The sequence below is a fragment of the Phocoena phocoena genome, chromosome 13 (assembly GCF_963924675.1).
Source record: "Phocoena phocoena chromosome 13, mPhoPho1.1, whole genome shotgun sequence".
Classification (NCBI taxonomy): domain Eukaryota; kingdom Metazoa; phylum Chordata; class Mammalia; order Artiodactyla; family Phocoenidae; genus Phocoena; species Phocoena phocoena.
Window position 1 is genome coordinate 62,954,731 of NC_089231.1, and position 17,268 is coordinate 62,971,998.

General features: G+C 39.2%; 1 protein-coding gene across 1 annotated transcript; it reads right to left on the reverse strand.

Annotated features, from left to right (window-relative positions):
- Positions 1 to 2,822: 2,822 nt before the first annotated feature.
- FAM210A (family with sequence similarity 210 member A) lies at positions 2,823 to 11,755 on the reverse strand. Its single transcript, XM_065890526.1, has 3 exons — positions 11,283 to 11,755; positions 5,025 to 5,136; positions 2,823 to 3,056 (listed from the first exon to the last, which is right to left on the reverse strand). The coding sequence occupies exons 1-3, from the start codon at positions 11,753 to 11,755 to the stop codon at positions 2,823 to 2,825; spliced, it is 819 nt and encodes a 272-aa protein (XP_065746598.1).
- Between the last annotated feature and the right edge of the window lie 5,513 nt (positions 11,756 to 17,268).

Below are 17,268 nucleotides of genomic sequence, written 5' to 3' on the forward strand. Positions count from 1 at the left end.
ATAATTCAGAAATGTATATCTCACCAATGCATTTTATAAAAGTGGTATCATCTCAAAAGTATCAGGAAAGATGCATGTACTCTTTCTGACTCATTTGCTAAAACATTTTCTGTCCATTTCATTACCATCACCATACTCTACAATCTTCTACAGTGGCTTTGTTCAGAACATCTGAATTTGGATAAGAAATCCTGAAGATGAACCAAGTGGAAAGAACACAAGAAAGAGCTAGATATGTCTAACGTACAACTTGCTTCTTTTCTTCAAACCTCTTCTGCCCAAACTGTTAAGATGTTTATAAAATTCCTGGAATTACCTTCTGAGGTCACTGAAATAAGACAGCCAATAGCTCCATTGCTTCCTAGAGCATAAAGGACTACAGTAACGTCTTCCATCTGTAAATAAATGGAAGGCAGATTCTATAACAAATAAGCTGAAGATTATATTTGAAGGCATAGTTTTATTATTTTTACCAGTGGCAGGAAGGTGACCTTAATACATGAACTCTTTCTCCTTTGTTGGAATCTGCAAATAGCACCCTACTGTATGCAAAATGTTGGTTCAGTAAGAGACATTTTTGTGGTACTTTAAAAGGTTGGTTTTGCTATTTTTCTTGAATAAACTAAGTCTTTTTTTACCTAATCTATTTTTCATTTCAATTGTTAATTTGCTGAGCAAACACTTCTTATCTGTTTTTATAGGTGTTAAATTAAATCTCAGCCATGGCTCCCTCTTTACCCTGTCAAAAATCCTACTTAAATACAGATGCGCACACCAGACACAGCAAGTATAAGGCTTATTGTAAATGAAATGGTTATGATATTTACCACACACACACACACACACACACCTGGATAATTTAACTCAATGCCCACTATGTGCTGTTGGCCTGCTACGAATACTCCACACGCATATTCCAGGGGTCCCCCTTTCGGCTCTTTGTAGCTTCCCTTAAGGACTAGGTTAGCAAGATGAGAGCAGCAGCATTTGACAAGATCAGACATTCCTGATACCAAATAATGACAAAAGAACTTCTTACACCTTCAGAGAATGTTTTACTAGAGAATTTCAAAGCACTCCCTATTATCTCACTTTCTGTAACTGGACAAACACAACACGATTATGAAACTGGATGGCAACAAATCTCAAACAGGCTGAACCAAAGGTGGAAACTCAGGGTTATCAGTGCTTCTAAGACCCACAATTTATCCTCATTGGAAAACACGCCCTATGCAACGTGAAAAGTAAAAAGAAAGTTTCACACAACACATGATTTTAAACCAAGCAGTCTCAGTGGTTAAAAATAAACAAACAAGAAATTTGTTAATATCCATCTTAGCATTTAATATATGCAAAAATGTGAATTATTTAAGAAACAAGCTAAAACATGTTCACTGTTTTTGAATTTGAAAATGTGCTGTCAATTTGAAATCACACGTTTGATCTGTATCAGGAGACAAACCATCCTGCCTGATCGGGCCTGCATGTGGCAGAGTGAGCCCTGCCCCCTCACCACTCTACCCACCCCGACAAAGAAGAGTCCAACCACAGCACAGCCAATATAATGATGAGACATATCAAATGCAAACATCTTTTTCCCTTTAAAGTATTCTCTAAATTTGGCCAAACTCAGTATTTAATACGAAAACCCTGCCTCACAGCAGTGATGACTGCGGCCTTATCAGATCACTCACAACAAAGACAATCTAGAAAGAGGCCGTTCCCTCTTTCAACTCAAAGGTTAGAACTGAAGTAAAGGCAGTTAAAGCAAAAGGAAACACACAAACACATCCTCAAACACACCCACACAAATTGTGGCAACTTTCACATCTGACAACAACTGAATTTCATTCCAAGCAGGTTTTAATGACAGCTTTGCTATTTAAAAAATTCAAGTAAAATGCTCAAGTAAGGATGTTTCAATGCAAGAGGAAAACAGCAGCTACAATCTTAAAATTTTACTCCATAATGGAATCAAGACCGACTCCGGTTGGTGGAGACCAGGTGGCAGGGACAGGCAGGTCCCATCCTCCCAAACCTGCACTGCCGAGAACCACAAGCTGCAGGCACTGCTAAGCGCATCTGATCTCCACCATAAACTTAAGGTGTGATGATTTTCCCTTTTCCTCTGAGAGATCAGTTGGAGAGGACATGATGCAGGAATAACAGTTTTACATTCTGGGTGAGAAAGTGCTATGACTGCACCGATTTGCTTAAAAAATTTGATTATGGCAAGCTTGAGGTAAAAATCATTTTTAAAGGGTCAATTTTTCATTTACATATAACCAATACATCTTATTTACATATATATGACCCAATTTTCATTCAGCTTTCTTTATATGAAGTCTACATTTTAACTGGTATGTAACCGTTATATACTATCTTTAGAGAAAGACTAAATATCCTCTTATTCACAGGCAGTTCTGATGATAACAGTTTGTCTCCACATTGAGAAGTGAATATTGTTAAAACCTCAAATAACAAAAAAGATGAAGACCTAGTGTTAAATCTGTGTAGGGCTGCACCAGCTATTCAAGGAGTCAGCAGCTATCTAAACACAAAGCACGGATGACTGAAGACATGGACCACTGCTTAACGCTGCTACTGACATGAAATTCTTATACTGGGTTCATTTTTTCTTTTCAAAAAACACTGATTTTTCTAGTGATGTTCAACTTTAAAAAGTTATCTTAGTTCTTTAACCCTCAGAGAACTGCTATATTTAGGCTGCTAACCAAAAAAATAATCAAGAGCATGTACCTTTGTCCAGTCCCCAAGGGTTAAAGTGCAGGAACTGTCTATAACCTGGTATATAAGGCACCCTATTCCACTTTTTTCTTAAAAGAAACCTTTCCTTTGGTTTCTTGCAGTTTTTCAGTGAGTCTGTCCTTTGTCTCCTCCATCTTCTCTGTGAGGCGCTCCTTTGTCTCCTCCATCCTGTCCTGCAGATACTCCTTCACAGGGGGTGGCGTCGACATGTAGCCACGGCTGCGCAGATACTTCACAGTGAAGGAGGTCCCCCCCAGGGTCACAGTGTACCGCGCAGGCGTTGCAATCTGTGGGAAAATGAAATGGACAGATCAGTACTGATTACAACTGTTGTCTAAAGCAAAAACAGTGTGACGTTAAAATTCCTGTTAATAACCAAACTATCAATTACTTTATTGCTTCATAAGGCTGTTACATCCTATATGGTTTTCCCTCCTAACATTCCGTATTTGTCACCTAGACACTGACCCAGGATTAGAGAACATTCACAGGGGCAGCTCCAAAGTTCTGTACCCATGTGCTAGTGAACCTGGGGGGCAGACTCACTGAGAACCAGAGGGAGGGCTCAGGACCCTCCCTATAACAAAGGCACATGCGTTTCCACTCCCCAGAAACCCTGCCGACCTGCACACACTATTCATCTAAACCAGAACCAAACTGAGGGGCAAGCACGGGCCAAATGTTTATTCTTTACTGAGTTTAGTTTAGTTTCACTTCCAAATCTCTTTTCTTTGGCTTTTCCAGGCTTTATGCTACTTTCTCATTACAGTCCATGCTGGGTTTGGCATCCCAACCAGGAACTTCCATGAGGCCAAAAAGTGGTAAAATGGCACACATATAGGAGACATGTACACATGTCAACTGACCAGAGGTTTAAGGTCCCAAACTAACTAGTAGATGAAGGGGAGAATTGTTAAGGGAGAATTGTTAAGGGAGAATTGTTAAGAGCACAGGCTGCATCACATTCTGAGGCAAGAAACCTCAGTGTCGGCCGCTCTACCTGAGAAACCAGGTTACAGAAACCAAACACCCAGGTGGACCCTCCACACCTCTTTCCTTGCACAGGAACATGAGCAGAGCCCCTGCTGACACCAGCCCACCTGCGTGCCAACCTTGTGTTTCAATTCCAAGCAGGCCAACAGGCACTGAGCACTGATGTGCCTCCAGAGCACAGCACAGGCACAGTGGAAATACAGAGAAAGAAGACATAACTCTAAATTCCTAGGAGCTCATGATCAAAGACAACAGACATTAAAAAAAGACTTAACACACAGACTGTGAAATGAGAGCATGGGATAAGGAACAGTTATAATTAGGGAAATGGTTTCAACCATCATGACAGTTGGATTAAGGTTAAATTATATACACTGTAACTAAAAACTTGATAATTTATTAATTTAATAAGTTTTAATGTTGAAAAACTCAGCAATTAAGCTTTAGCCCTCTAGTCAAAATTATCATATAAGAAATCTCCCAATATTTCAGAGGATTTTAATGAGGATGACAGAATAAAACAACATTATTTTTGAGTACTACTATAAACCCATAATTCTAAGTATTTTCATAACAGTAGTAAAATAACATCTAGTTTCCCAATCTCTTCTACCTGTTTTCTTAGGATAAAGCTACATAGAACCTAATTTTTTGTCAGTTGAGAAAAATTAGATTAATATAGCTAAATTCCACAACTTACAATAATGAGTCTTCTCTTCCAAAATAAAGACCCATAAGTGTAAAAACTATCTATTTACAAAGATGTCATTCTCTGAATCCAGACAACTGTAAAGACAATGAACTCCAAAATGAAACATACATTATATCAACAACTAAGTCTAAGGTTTATCACATAAAACAATTTGATTAAACTTTACTATTTTACTTTTTAGAAAGATAAACTATTATAAACAAAATAAATGCTAAATTTCACTAACATGTCAGGTGGCATGTGGATCTCTGAATCAGGAAAATTAATGTACTATCAATAGGAGAAATGTCACAGAGACAACCTGTTCATTAGAAATTCAGAAGTCTCACTTTGTCTCATCACAGCAGGTTATGAAAAACCTATCTATTCTTAAGGCAATTCTTCCTAAACCACCATTTTACCTACCCTTAAAATTTTTAGTTTACTTTTAATCATTAGACATGTAAGAGATGAAACACGGTATTTTAAGTTACAAAGGTAACCCTGGGAGCAAGCACGGAGTGTTACAGAGGTTCAGTGTGAGGAGCCATCTACCCACAGCAGTACCTACCTTAAACAGGGCATATGCTGTCAGTGCATTTCCACTCTGGGAATTTTTCAGAATGTTTACTACGCTGTCAGGTAACCCAATAAGTTCTAGAAAAGGAACGACATTCACTCCTCTAAGAAAGAAACAGAAAGTAATTTATATATACATATAGATAAACTTTTAGGGATAAATATTTTCAAAAGATTATCTGAAAACATCAAAACCAAATTCTGTTTAAAAGTCAATCCTGCACCACCAAGCACTCTAATTTCACTCTAAAGGAACAACATGTGCATGAACACCAGCGTCCTGCTGTGTCTCACTGTTCACAGCTTCTGTTCATGGACATCCCTAATTAGCACACTGAGAAAAACAGAATCATTTATCAGAGAAAAATTAATAGCATTAAGTAACCTAAGAGAAATGATCAGAAATGATTCTAATCATTCTCCTGATCTTATAATCTTTAGTTCCTTAGAATGATCCAACTCAAAGTTTAAGACCTAAGATTTTTTACCTCTAAAATTACATGTCAAACTATATACTATTATCATAAAAACAAGTGATATTATAACACCACTTACTGTATTATGCAAAAAATAAATGATTCTATGGGTTTCATGAAAACTTCAATTATTCTAAAAAGATGCTTCTATTCTATTATCAGACTTAAAAGGCAGGTAAAGAAGCAATTACCATGAATTGCAACAAATTTTTGGAGGGAGGGAAAGAAGGCAGAAAAAGTCTCTAATCCAACTGGTAAGCCCTAATTTCTTTTTAGTTTCCCTGAGTGTCAAGTTTGCCACGCCGGAACACTCGTGCTCTCCCACTCTCTCCCTCACTGCCTGTAGTTTTGCAGACATTGTGAGCCTTCACCTCAAATCACAAGGTTCTTGTTCTGTGCTTCTCCTTCATAAACATAATATAATCATCACAGCCAGGAAACTTAACATGTAGGACAGTATATAGAGTTAATACAAAAGTACGTTATTTAATGTTAAAATTCCCTGAATTGGGGCTTCCCTGGTGGCGCAGTGGATGAGAGTCCGCCTGCTGATGTAGGGGACACGGGTTCGTGCCCTGGTCCGGGAGGATCCCACGTGCCGTGGAGCGGCTGGGCCCGTAAGCCATGGCCGCTGAGCCTGCGTGTCCGGAGCCTGTGCTCCACAACGGGAGAGGCCCGCGTACCGCAAAAAGAAATTCCCTGAATTGTCTGGTGAGTCCCTTGTCACTATCTTGTCATGTCTTCCAGTTCTTCTCCAGAAGCGCTGCTCAGCACTTTCTGCTGAGGAGGAAGGCAGGATGTCTTTTTTGATGCTGAGATTTTTGAAGCTCCCAGGCCAGCTTTGTGGTAGAACAGCCTTTCACTTGGATTTGTCTGATTGTTTCCTCATGATTAAATTTGGGGTAAATGTTTTCAGACAGGAAAGCTGCAGAATTGATTCTATGTCCATCTCAGAGCATCACAACAGGAGCCACACACTCAGTCTGTCCTGTGAGTTTGACCTGGTGTTTGACTTGTGTGAGTCTGACTTGTGGTTAAGGTCGGGTCCACAGGTTGCTCCTCTGTACAAGCACTCTTTCTCTTTGTAATTAAGAAAGGGAACAGCCTGGATCCATTATTATTACAGTAGTAGTAATCTCCTAGTTTATTTTTAATATTAAAAAATAATTTGCTTAACTGGGGAAAAGTTGTCCCTCTCTGATTTCACTATAATACTAGGAGATCAGAGACTAATCTCAATAGATACGGATGATCATCACCAGGAATTACTGGCCATCTATACAAGAGGAAACCAGATAACTGAAGGAAACTTTAAAGAGTTAGATTTAAAAATCAACTACAAGTCCAATCCAGTTTCTTTTATCTCCACCCTCATTTCCTTTTCAAATCTCTTAAACAACAGAACCCCACTGAAGCAAGACTTAGTACTACAAAGATTTAGCGATTCTGTGGATCTAATCAAGTCACTAGGTACAATAACATCCTACCATAACATGCTAATCATCTCTTCTGGTACCTGTACAATTACCAAATTATTTCATTAATCATTTCTTAGTTCAGACTAAGCCCTGTATGTAAAATCTACATATTTAACGGCAATCATGCAGGGGGGGAAAAAAGACAACATGTGGCTAAATATAAGACCAAACTGAGTGATTTAAAAACACAAAAAACAACTGGGACATCCCTGGTGGTCCAGTGGTAAAGAATCTGCCTTACAATGCAGGGGATGTGGGTTCGATCCCTGGTCAGGGAACTAGGATCCCACATGCCACGGGGCAACTAAGCCCATGTGCCACAACTGCTGAGCTCGTGCGCCTCAACGTGTAGCCCACGTGCCACAAACTACAGAGCCCACGTGCCCTGGAACCCACGGGCCACAACTAAAGAGAAAACCCGCAGGCCACAACTAGAGAGAAGCCCACACACCACAACGAAGAGCACTCGCACCGCAATGAAAGATTCCGCATGCCTCAACAAAGATCCCACGTGCTGCAACTAAGACCCAACACAGCCAAAAATAAATAAATAAATGAATAATAAATCTAAAAAAAAAACTATCATAGGGCTTCCCTGGTGGCGCAGTGGTTGAGAGTCCACCTGCCAATGCAGGGGACACGGGTTCGTGCCCCGGTCCAGGAAGATCCCACATGCCGCGGAGCAGCTGAGCCTGCGCGTCCAGAGCCTGTGCTCCGCAACGGGAGAGGCCACAACAGTGAGAGGCCCATGTACCGCAAAAAAACAAAAACAGAAACAACTATCATAAAAACAAACAATAATGACCAAGATATCTTGCACAAGTATCCTGTGTAAAATAAGCAACCACCTGGTCCCACTTTTTTCTAAACTATTGATTTGATGACTTAACTTTTAAAAAATAACTTCCATTTCCTTTGGAATTACTAAATATGAAGCATTAATGAGGGTCTGATCCAAATAGTAATATCCACTCTTGTCACAAAAGTTCCCTCAGCCTGACAGAAACCTGTGCTTCACAAACCACCAGCTTTATGGATGTTCCAAATGATGCAAAAGTATATCCACAGTCTGGATGAAGTGCAGTGAAAACCAGTCAGGACTGTGCCTCAAAATGGATCTGTAACTTTGAAATTTGAGGCCCAAACACAAGGCATCTAAATGTAGAGACAAAACCATCCTCAAAGAGCTTCATTTGACCAAACAGAGAACTTCTTGTTAGAAGATGAAAGATCTCTGCAACTTTTCCAGAGAGAAGCAACAACAAAGCTTAGTTTAACATAAAATGTATGGACTTCCCTGGTGGTGCAGTGGTTAAGAATCCGCCTGCCAATGCAGGGGACACGGGTTCGAGCCCTGGCCTGGCAAGATCCCACATGCTGCGGACCAACCAAAACTAAGCCCGTGAGCCACAACTACTGAGTCTGCGTTCTAGAGCCCACAAGCCACAACTACTGAGCTCACACGCCACAACTACTGAAGCCCGTGCGCCTAGAGCCCGTGCTCCGCAACAAGAGAAGCCACCACAATGAGAAGCCCGCTCACCGCAAGGAAGAGTAGCCCCCGCTCGCCGCAACTAGAGAAAGTCTGTGCGCAGCGACAAACACCCAATGCCGCCAAAAATATAAATTAAAAAATAAAAAAATAAAATCTATGAGGATGCACAATTTAGATCTCCCTGAAATAAAATGTTTCAAAAGCCTGAGATCTTCATCACTGTGTTAACTAAATACAGAATGGCATTTTGCTCTGTGGTGTTGAGAGGCAGTAATGCTAGTTGTCCCTCAAGTTACAAACTATGTTTTCCCTTTTCTTTTAACAGTAAGTAGGCAACAAGCAAGTAACAGAGAACTTTTTTCAGCTAAAACCAAATAAAATAAACCCAGCCTCTAGTCAGTCGAATTGAAAACCTGTATTTAACACAATCAACTCCAACATCACAATAAAATCATCTCACAGTGAAAGATACACTGCCATTCAAACATAAACTAATATTTTCTAAGTATCATTTCCGTTAGAACAAATCAACTTTCAATTTCTCAAGCATTAAGGACTTAACAAAACATTAGGGACTGTTCTGGAAAGCAACACATCCTACCTAATATAACTTAGCTATGTGATGCTGTAACAGAACTGGACCAGTGGTCACGGTGGGGCAGTAGAGCTGGGTCTGGGAACCAAATTTCCATGCTGACAAAGAGCCAAAGGCAGGCGGTGATGGATGAGGCATACGACTTTAAAGTGGACAGTCCCACCACATTTACACACAGGCATTCACAGAAAAAAGAGGGGGAAGGACAAAACCAAGAAAGGTGGACTTCACAGGGGACAGCAGAACATCACCACAACTGCATCAGTGCAGACACCACCGAAAGCGTCCTAAGTCTAATTAATATTACTAGGTTATTTGAAGGTCTGTTTTTTTGGTTATAGAACTCTTTTACTGAAGGCAAGGAAAAGTAAAAGGAACAAAAGTACTCTTTTTAATAGTCCAAATAAGAATCTCATATTCAATTATTAAAAACTTAGATTTCTCCCCCTGAGGCCAGGAGGCTGAATGCTTATTAAAGGCAACCTAGCAAAGGCAAAAAAAACATGGAAGAAACTCATCATCATCCACAACACCGAATCAGAAAAATCCTAAATGGCTCAGAAAAATCCTAAATGGCTCAAAAAAGAAAATTCACTATGTAGAAAACTATTCATTAAATAGAAGAACTGAATGCCTATGAAATTTTTATTCAAAATGGTACATGATTTTAGGCTCTGTTAAAAAACTAAGGGCAGTTCTGAACATTTCTATAAATATTTTTATACATGTCCAGAAAATGTCATTAATAAACAAAAAGATAATTCCATAAAATGCACATATAAGAATCTCTGCAAAGAAAGGAATTCTTAAAGAAAATAATGATACATAATGAAGAAGGAAATAACTGAATAACAAGAATTAAATGGAAAGATATGAAAAGAAACAGAACAGCATCAATTATATAAGGTTAAAAAAAAATCCTTTTATTCAACAGAACTTTTGTAAAGAAACATTTCTAATCCCATGTTTCCCAAGAATAAGAATAGTCTCCATTCCATCATCTTTTAATTTAATAAATGATAAGCTTTTTCCAATGAGTGAGCTTTACATTAAAATATTTAATACCTTACTGTCAAACCATCAAATATAACCAAAAACTGAAAATCAGTGGACTTTGGGAACGTATAAAATAATTCTAAACCCATTAGAGGAGTTTACAAAAACATCAAAGTGGTCTTCACTGTGCATCTCATTGCCTGCAGGATGGTGAGCATACTGTTCATAGGTCACACCCAGGCCACAGGAAGAAAAGCCACACAGCACTCGGGACAGGCACACGCTGGCACACTCAGTTCTGCCGGTGGCAGAAAGAAACTGGAAATCATTGATAATCTGTTTCTACGTGTACTCCTGCTCCTAAAACAGTGTGAATGATACAACTCACTTTAAAAGAAAGGAACAGTAATTAACAAGAAAGGTACATTTAGAAATTCTATGTTTTATAATACCTAGAGGCTAGGACCACTAAATTAACTTTTAAAAAAACATTTACTTTATTGTAGTAAAAAATACCTAACACGAGATATACCCTCTTAACAAGATTTTAAGCGGACAACAAATCAACTTCTGATCAGAACAAAAGACCTTACCTTGACATTCATCAGATGTAACATTAAAGCATAAGTCTGCAATTTGTTCATTTTTGTGTCTACAACAGATACAAGCCAGGCTTTGCAAAATCTTACTAATTTCCAACCAAAACCATACACACGGCAAAATAAGTTATCTTTTCACGTTGATAAACACTGTAAGAAACATTTAAGTACAGAACTCACGCTGCTGCCAAATCTCTGGAAACTAATTTTATTCCTGTGCTATCCTATATGTTGATGGGACACAAGCATAGTGATTAAGGCTTGAAATCAGACTCTGAGTTATTTTGGGAAAAACTAAGTTATTTTGACTTATTCTTGCTTAATCTGTTTTCTCATTAATAAACTGGGAATAATTGTACTACCTGCTTCATATGGTTGCTGTGAGAATTAAATGAGATGATACAGTTATAAAAATTTTAGCATAATACCTGCTGTACACAGTAAGCGAATGTTAGCTACTGTTATTAAAATGTGTAAAACTGCTATGAAAAATAGTCATCCTCTATCAATTGAAGACATTAAAGCATTTAAAAAACTACTTAAAGGCTTTCATTAGTACAATTAACATTCTGATAAAACAGGGAAAGGTGCTCAATCAAGCAAAAACTTACTTTATGGCTGCATAATAAAACGTTCCAAACCAAACACCAGAAGTTATTAGATGCACTGGAATCAAAACTTTTCCATATTGTCTAAATGTTTTCTTAAATCGTTGATAAAGACTAATTGATCTGTCTTGTAAAGGATCAGGTTCTTCCTTTTTTTCAGAGGGAGTTCCTGGGGATGTAGCACTGGATGACAGAACCCTCTTGGATAAGATATCCTGCTCCCACTGTTTATGAAGGATCCCTGGTTGGGGTGGGTGAGCAATGAATGGCTTCCTTTCCTTTGCAACACACTGGGCAGCAGGTAAGTGCAGCCATCGTTTCTGAGGGCCCTGTACCCAAACCACTCTGGATTCTGAGGTATACAAAAGTAATGGTCCCTTCATGTTTTGACAGTGTCCCCAAAGACCAGCTTTATCTGGTTCCATGCATGTCCTATGTGCCAGTCGGAATACAGTCTTTGGTACGTTCCATTGCATTTTGAAGAACGGAGATTGATGGATTCCAGCTTCTATAGAGACTAGATTAAAAAAAATTAGATTATACATAGATTTCCATTATAAACCAATCTACTTCAACATATATCATTAACTATTAAGAAGTAAAAGGATAGACATTGTTACCAAACCCACAGAAATTAATGTTAAGGTATATAGTTCTACCATACCAAATTTTAGAATTTCATTAAAACACATCATTTAAATATGATATAGTAAACCAGTCCAACAGACATCATGGACGGTAAGATTTCCAGGCTATTTTATTGCCACAAAAGGCATATTTGTAGGGCTTCTGTCATTCTACAAAGAAGCAGTGTAGTATAACAGAAAAATCATATCCGGAAGCTAAAGAGCTGGGCCCTAATGTTTTGGGGTCATAATTCTATGCAACTGTCTTTTAGATTTGAAGCCTAAACCCACTAGTAAAACAAGGATTACTTCATAGGTTTTTACAGGAATTATATGAAATTTATGATGAAAAGAAGTGCTTTTGTAAACTAACAGCATCATATAAGTGTTAGTTATTAAAATATTAAGGTCTGATGAAGAGTTGACATCAATATCATTTATTCTATAATGCTTTTAGACTAAATTATATAAAATTGTAATTTACATATATTATTAACTGGTGAGAACAGACTTTTCCAGATAGCTACAACTTTGTTAAAAGACAGGATAGAGGGGCTTCCCTGGTGGCGCAGTGGTTGAGAGTCCGCCTGCCGATGCAGGGGACACAGGTTCGTGCCCCGGTCCGGGAAGATCCCACATGCCGTGGAGCGGCTAGGCCCGTGAGCCATGGCTGCTGAGCCCGCGCGTCCAGAGCCTGTGCTCTGCAATGGGAGAGGCCGCAACAGTGAGAGGCCCGCGTACCACAAAAAAAAAAAAAAAAAAAAAAAAAAAAAAAAAAGACAGGATAGTATAATTTTAAAAAAACATGGACTTTGAAGTAAGATGGGCCCAATTGAGTTAATAGTGGTATTATTTTGAGCAAATTACTTAGCTTCTCTAGACACAAAGTTTCCCCACTGGTAAAATGGAATTATTGTATGCATTATTATATAGCAAATCAGTTCCCTTCCCTCAACATCAGGCAGTGCCACCTAACCCCTAATCTTCACCCGCACCTTGCACCAGCTACCTCTCCAATTCTAATACGTTGAGAATAGATGATCTTATTTTTTATAAACTGTGTACTTAATAAGAATCACAAGTTTTGAGTTAGCACCTCAGTAAATTAAGCACTCCAACAAATACAGATACACCATCTTACATGAATGTTTGTTACCTGGGATACAAAGCTGTCATTTAAAAACAACTACTAACAAACTGTCTCCTTATAAAATTAATCCCAGACTCATCCCTTCCTAATTAATAATTAACTTAGCTTCTATCAGGCTCTCACAGATGATCCAACAACACAAGGCAAATAGGCTGTGAAATGAAACTGCAAATCTTGCAAAACAAACAGGCTCCCAGGAAGCCTTTAAAGGTGATACTGGAGATGGCTGAATCAAAGCAAAGCCAGTGAAAAGTGACAGAAGACTCAGACCAGTTAATAACCAAAGAGAAAAGCTACAGGGTAATGACATGTGCTTCAAATAAAGAATGATTTAAACACTAAATGACTAAGGCCATTCAGAGAAATGATTAAGTCTGTAATTATTTTTACAAAACTGACTTATTTTTTTGTTGTGAGTCAGACAGTAAGTAAAAGATATCTTATTGTGCTCGCCTACCACCCCTATTTTATCTATAAATCCATGCCATGCCTACGCCAAGGGGAAAAAACACCAACTGGTTATTTATTCTAAGAATTAGCTCAGTTGGAATTATAACCTAAAATCTGTCAAATATAAAAATTCATTTAGAAACTTTTACTATGAATTTTTTGGTCTCTATTTTAGATGAATTTATTTTGAGGCTTTTCTCCAGCACCATTCATTACTTTTGAATGATTCCTGTCCCTGTTTCCCATCTGTTCAGAAAACAGATGTTTTCTGAACCCAAAAGGCTTTCTTTTTCTCTTTTAAACTTATTTCCTTTACAGGGCAGTTTCCCAGGAGGTGAAGTTCCCAGAAGTCTAACTTTCAGATAACTGGATTATTATGTGTTTGTGTTAGTGAATAAAAAGAAAAAGGATTTTTTTAAAAAGGCTCTTTCCAAACTTCCAGTTTGCATCCTTTCCCCCGGTTTCAACTATTCCCCTCCCATTTTTAAAAACATCTTTATTGATATAATTCACATACTATACAAGTCACTTATTCAAGGTGTAAAATTCACTGATTTTCAGTATATTCACAGTTGTGCAACCATCGCCACAATCTAAATTTAGAACATTTTCATCACCCCCAAAAGAAATTCCAAATCTATTGCAGTCACTGCCCATTCCCTCACCCTCCCAGTCCCAGGCAACCATTAGTGTACTTCCTGTCTCTACACTTGTCTATTCTGGACACTTCGTACAAATGGAATCACACTATGTTATCTTTTGTTCCGAATCATGGGGAGCTGGGGATGTTGTGGGGGGAGTGGAGGTGGTTTGAAAATAGATTCCTGGACTCTCTTAGACCTAATAAATCAGAATGTCCTACAGTCAAGTCACACCTGACAATATGAACTTAAGAACCATTTCTCTAAGCCCATCAAATGGCTTCAGTGCCAGATGTAGCATGGCAGCAAAAATATCATCCATCATCACCATCATCATCATAATGGTAAGATGTTTTTGATTTTGAGCCCTTACTATGTGGTTGGTGCTTTACAAACATTTTACACGTATTAACTCATTTTATTCTTGTAACAACCCTATGAAGGAGGGACTACTGTCATCACTTTACATTTGAGGACACTGAACCAATAGCTTGCCCAATGTCACTCAACTGCTGAGTGGAGGAGCTGGGATTCAAACCCAGTTTAATCCCAGGCCCATACATACTGGGTCACTAAGCTAACATGGCCACTTCTAGAAGGAAGAGACAGTGCCAATTTTCAGCAAACCAAGACATATAAGACACATGGTCAAAGCTCTCTAAGGAAACACAGGGCCCAAAAACTGAGTCAAATTTTACATTAAAAACTAAAATTAAATCAATTTAAATTTAAATGGGTGGGTGATAGCTAGACTCCCAAAAGTATCCAATCACAATACTGGTGACATACACATTAAGACTCATGCGATTTCAAGGAACAAACCTACTTCAGATGAGTGCAAATAAAAGTAGAGGGCAGGGGCTTCCCTGGTGGCGCAGTGGTTGAGAGTCCACCTGCCAATGCAGGGGACGCGGGCTTGTGCCCCGGTCCAGGAAGATCCCACATCCGCAGAGCAGCTGGGCCCGTGAGCCATGGCTGAGCCTGCATGTCCGGAGCCTGTGCTCTGCAACGGGAGAGGCCACAACAGTGAGAGGCCCGCGTACCGCCAAAAAAAAAAAGGAGAGGGCAGGCAGAGACTGAGTAGTATATTCAATATTCTGGAGTGAACAGGCTTCAGGAACATAAAATGACAAAGTAGAAATTTTCTTGTCTCACAGCTAGCACCTGTGTATAATGGCCTCAGCTCACTGGCAGCTTCCATTTCTTGATTTTACTAGTCTGCTCATATTTTCAATTAAAGATAGAAGTTTCTGGTTACTGGCCAATAACGGAGGCGCCATTCCTCTTAAGCCCTACCCAGATCAAGTCAGCTATATCTGGACAGGTGAATGAGTGGGCCTGAAGAAATTGTGAACTAACAGGCACCTAAAATATTTCTGATACACATGGAGAATCTGGAGAACTTAATCTTGAATTTCTTCCAGTGAAATACAGTAATTCCAGTAATAAATATTTAAATCATGAGACTTAGCTTATTTCCTACAGAACGGTGACACGTTATTTTCCTGCTCCAGCAGCATGAAACTTTCATGTCTAGAGATGAGGGCACTGTTCTGAATTGCTTAGAATAATTTCTAAGTAAAGCCTGGTTCTTTTAATGACCTACTTAATTTTAGTAAGCAGGCTATAGCATCTAACTTAAAATGGAAAGCTTGGAATCTGAGAGGTCAGACTGCCTGAAAACCTTATTTATAAACTATGTAACCTTTGGACAAGTTTATCAGCCTCCCTATGCCTTGGTTTCCAATTTGTAAAATGGAGTTAATAATAGAACCTACTTCATAGGGTTGTTGTAAGGATAAAATGAATGAATACATGTAAAAGGTTTAGAAAATACCTAGCATGCAGCAAGTGCTCAGGAAATGTTACAAGTTATTATTTTAAGTAAGCAAAATAGCCTATTGCCCTTATTTGCAGTGGTAAAGTCTGAGGATCAGTGCCTGAGCCAAAAGGAGATTCTATAGGATAAACAGTTGCTTAGGATAGGTCTGGCCCAAAATTTAAAATTTATATGAAACTGTAACTAATCAATTCCCTAATACCTAACCTTTCAGAGACAGGGCTCAGGATCAGGCATGAGGAAGCAGTAACACCCATGTCTGAAAGTCAGGAGCCTCTCATGTAGTCCTGAGGCAGAGCAAAGTAGAGTGAAGACAGTGGTCAAGAGTAAAGGCATAGGGGCTTCCCTGGTGGCACAGTGGTTAAGAACCTGCCTGCCAATGCAGGGGACATGGGTTCAAGCCCTGGTCCAGGTAGATCCCACGTGCCGCGGAGCAACTAAGCCCGTGCACCACAACTACTGAGCCTGCGCTCTACAGCCTGCGAGCCACAGCTACTGAGCCTGCGTGCCACAGCTACTGAGCCTGCGTGCCGTAACTACTGAAGCCCATGCACCTAGAGCCCGTGCTCTGCAACAAGAGAAGCCACCACAATGAGAAGCCCACGCACCGCAACAAAGAGTAGCCCCTACTCGCCGCAACTAGAGAGAGCCCGCATGCAGCAACAAAGACCCAACACAGCCAAAAATAAATAAATTTTTTAAAAAAAGAGGAAGCATAAGAAAGCAGTGGGAACCATGAGGGAGAGGGAGAGGGGTGGGGAAAGGGAGAGGGGAGCTGAGTTAAAGGAATGAAGGGGAGGGTAGATGGACTGGAAACAAATGCCAGTGAGAAAGCACAAATATTAGAGTGCTGTTGGGATTCTAGGGCCACTATATCCTGAAATTGCAGTTCCATAAGGCCAAATGAGTTAGTTTATGAGACTCCTTTCCTCCCTCTATATCCTTACCATACCCATACTGCTCAAGGTTATATGAGCATGTTTCTGTTTCTGTTCCTCACACCTGGAAGCCTAAAACATTCAAGCAGCACTGGAAATACAATAGCTGCAAAAATTAACTAATTTATACTCTGTTCTTACATAATTTATACTCTGTTCTCACATAAGAAATAAAAAAACAATGAATAAAAAGTTAGAGTTGAAGCAACAAATTTCAATAGCAGAACCTGGTTGTCTATTATGTGAATTCAAAGTAACTCTTTTGTCAAACAAATTCTTATTTGGAAGTCCAACAAAGGAAATAACTAGAAGCAAAGTTGCTCAGATTAAAGCAGGAGTGAGAG

Excerpts from the sequence above, each read along its gene's own strand:
- FAM210A (XM_065890526.1), bottom strand. The coding sequence starts at position 11,755 with ATGCAATGGAACGTACCAAAGACTGTATTCCGACTGGCACATAGGACA. Across the intron at positions 5,137-11,282 it reads TTTTATTATGCAGCCATAAA|AGGAGTGAATGTCGTTCCTT; the intron begins GTAAGTTTTTGC and ends TTTCTTTCTTAG. Across the intron at positions 3,057-5,024 it reads CAGCATATGCCCTGTTTAAG|ATTGCAACGCCTGCGCGGTA; the intron begins GTAGGTACTGCT and ends ATTTTCCCACAG.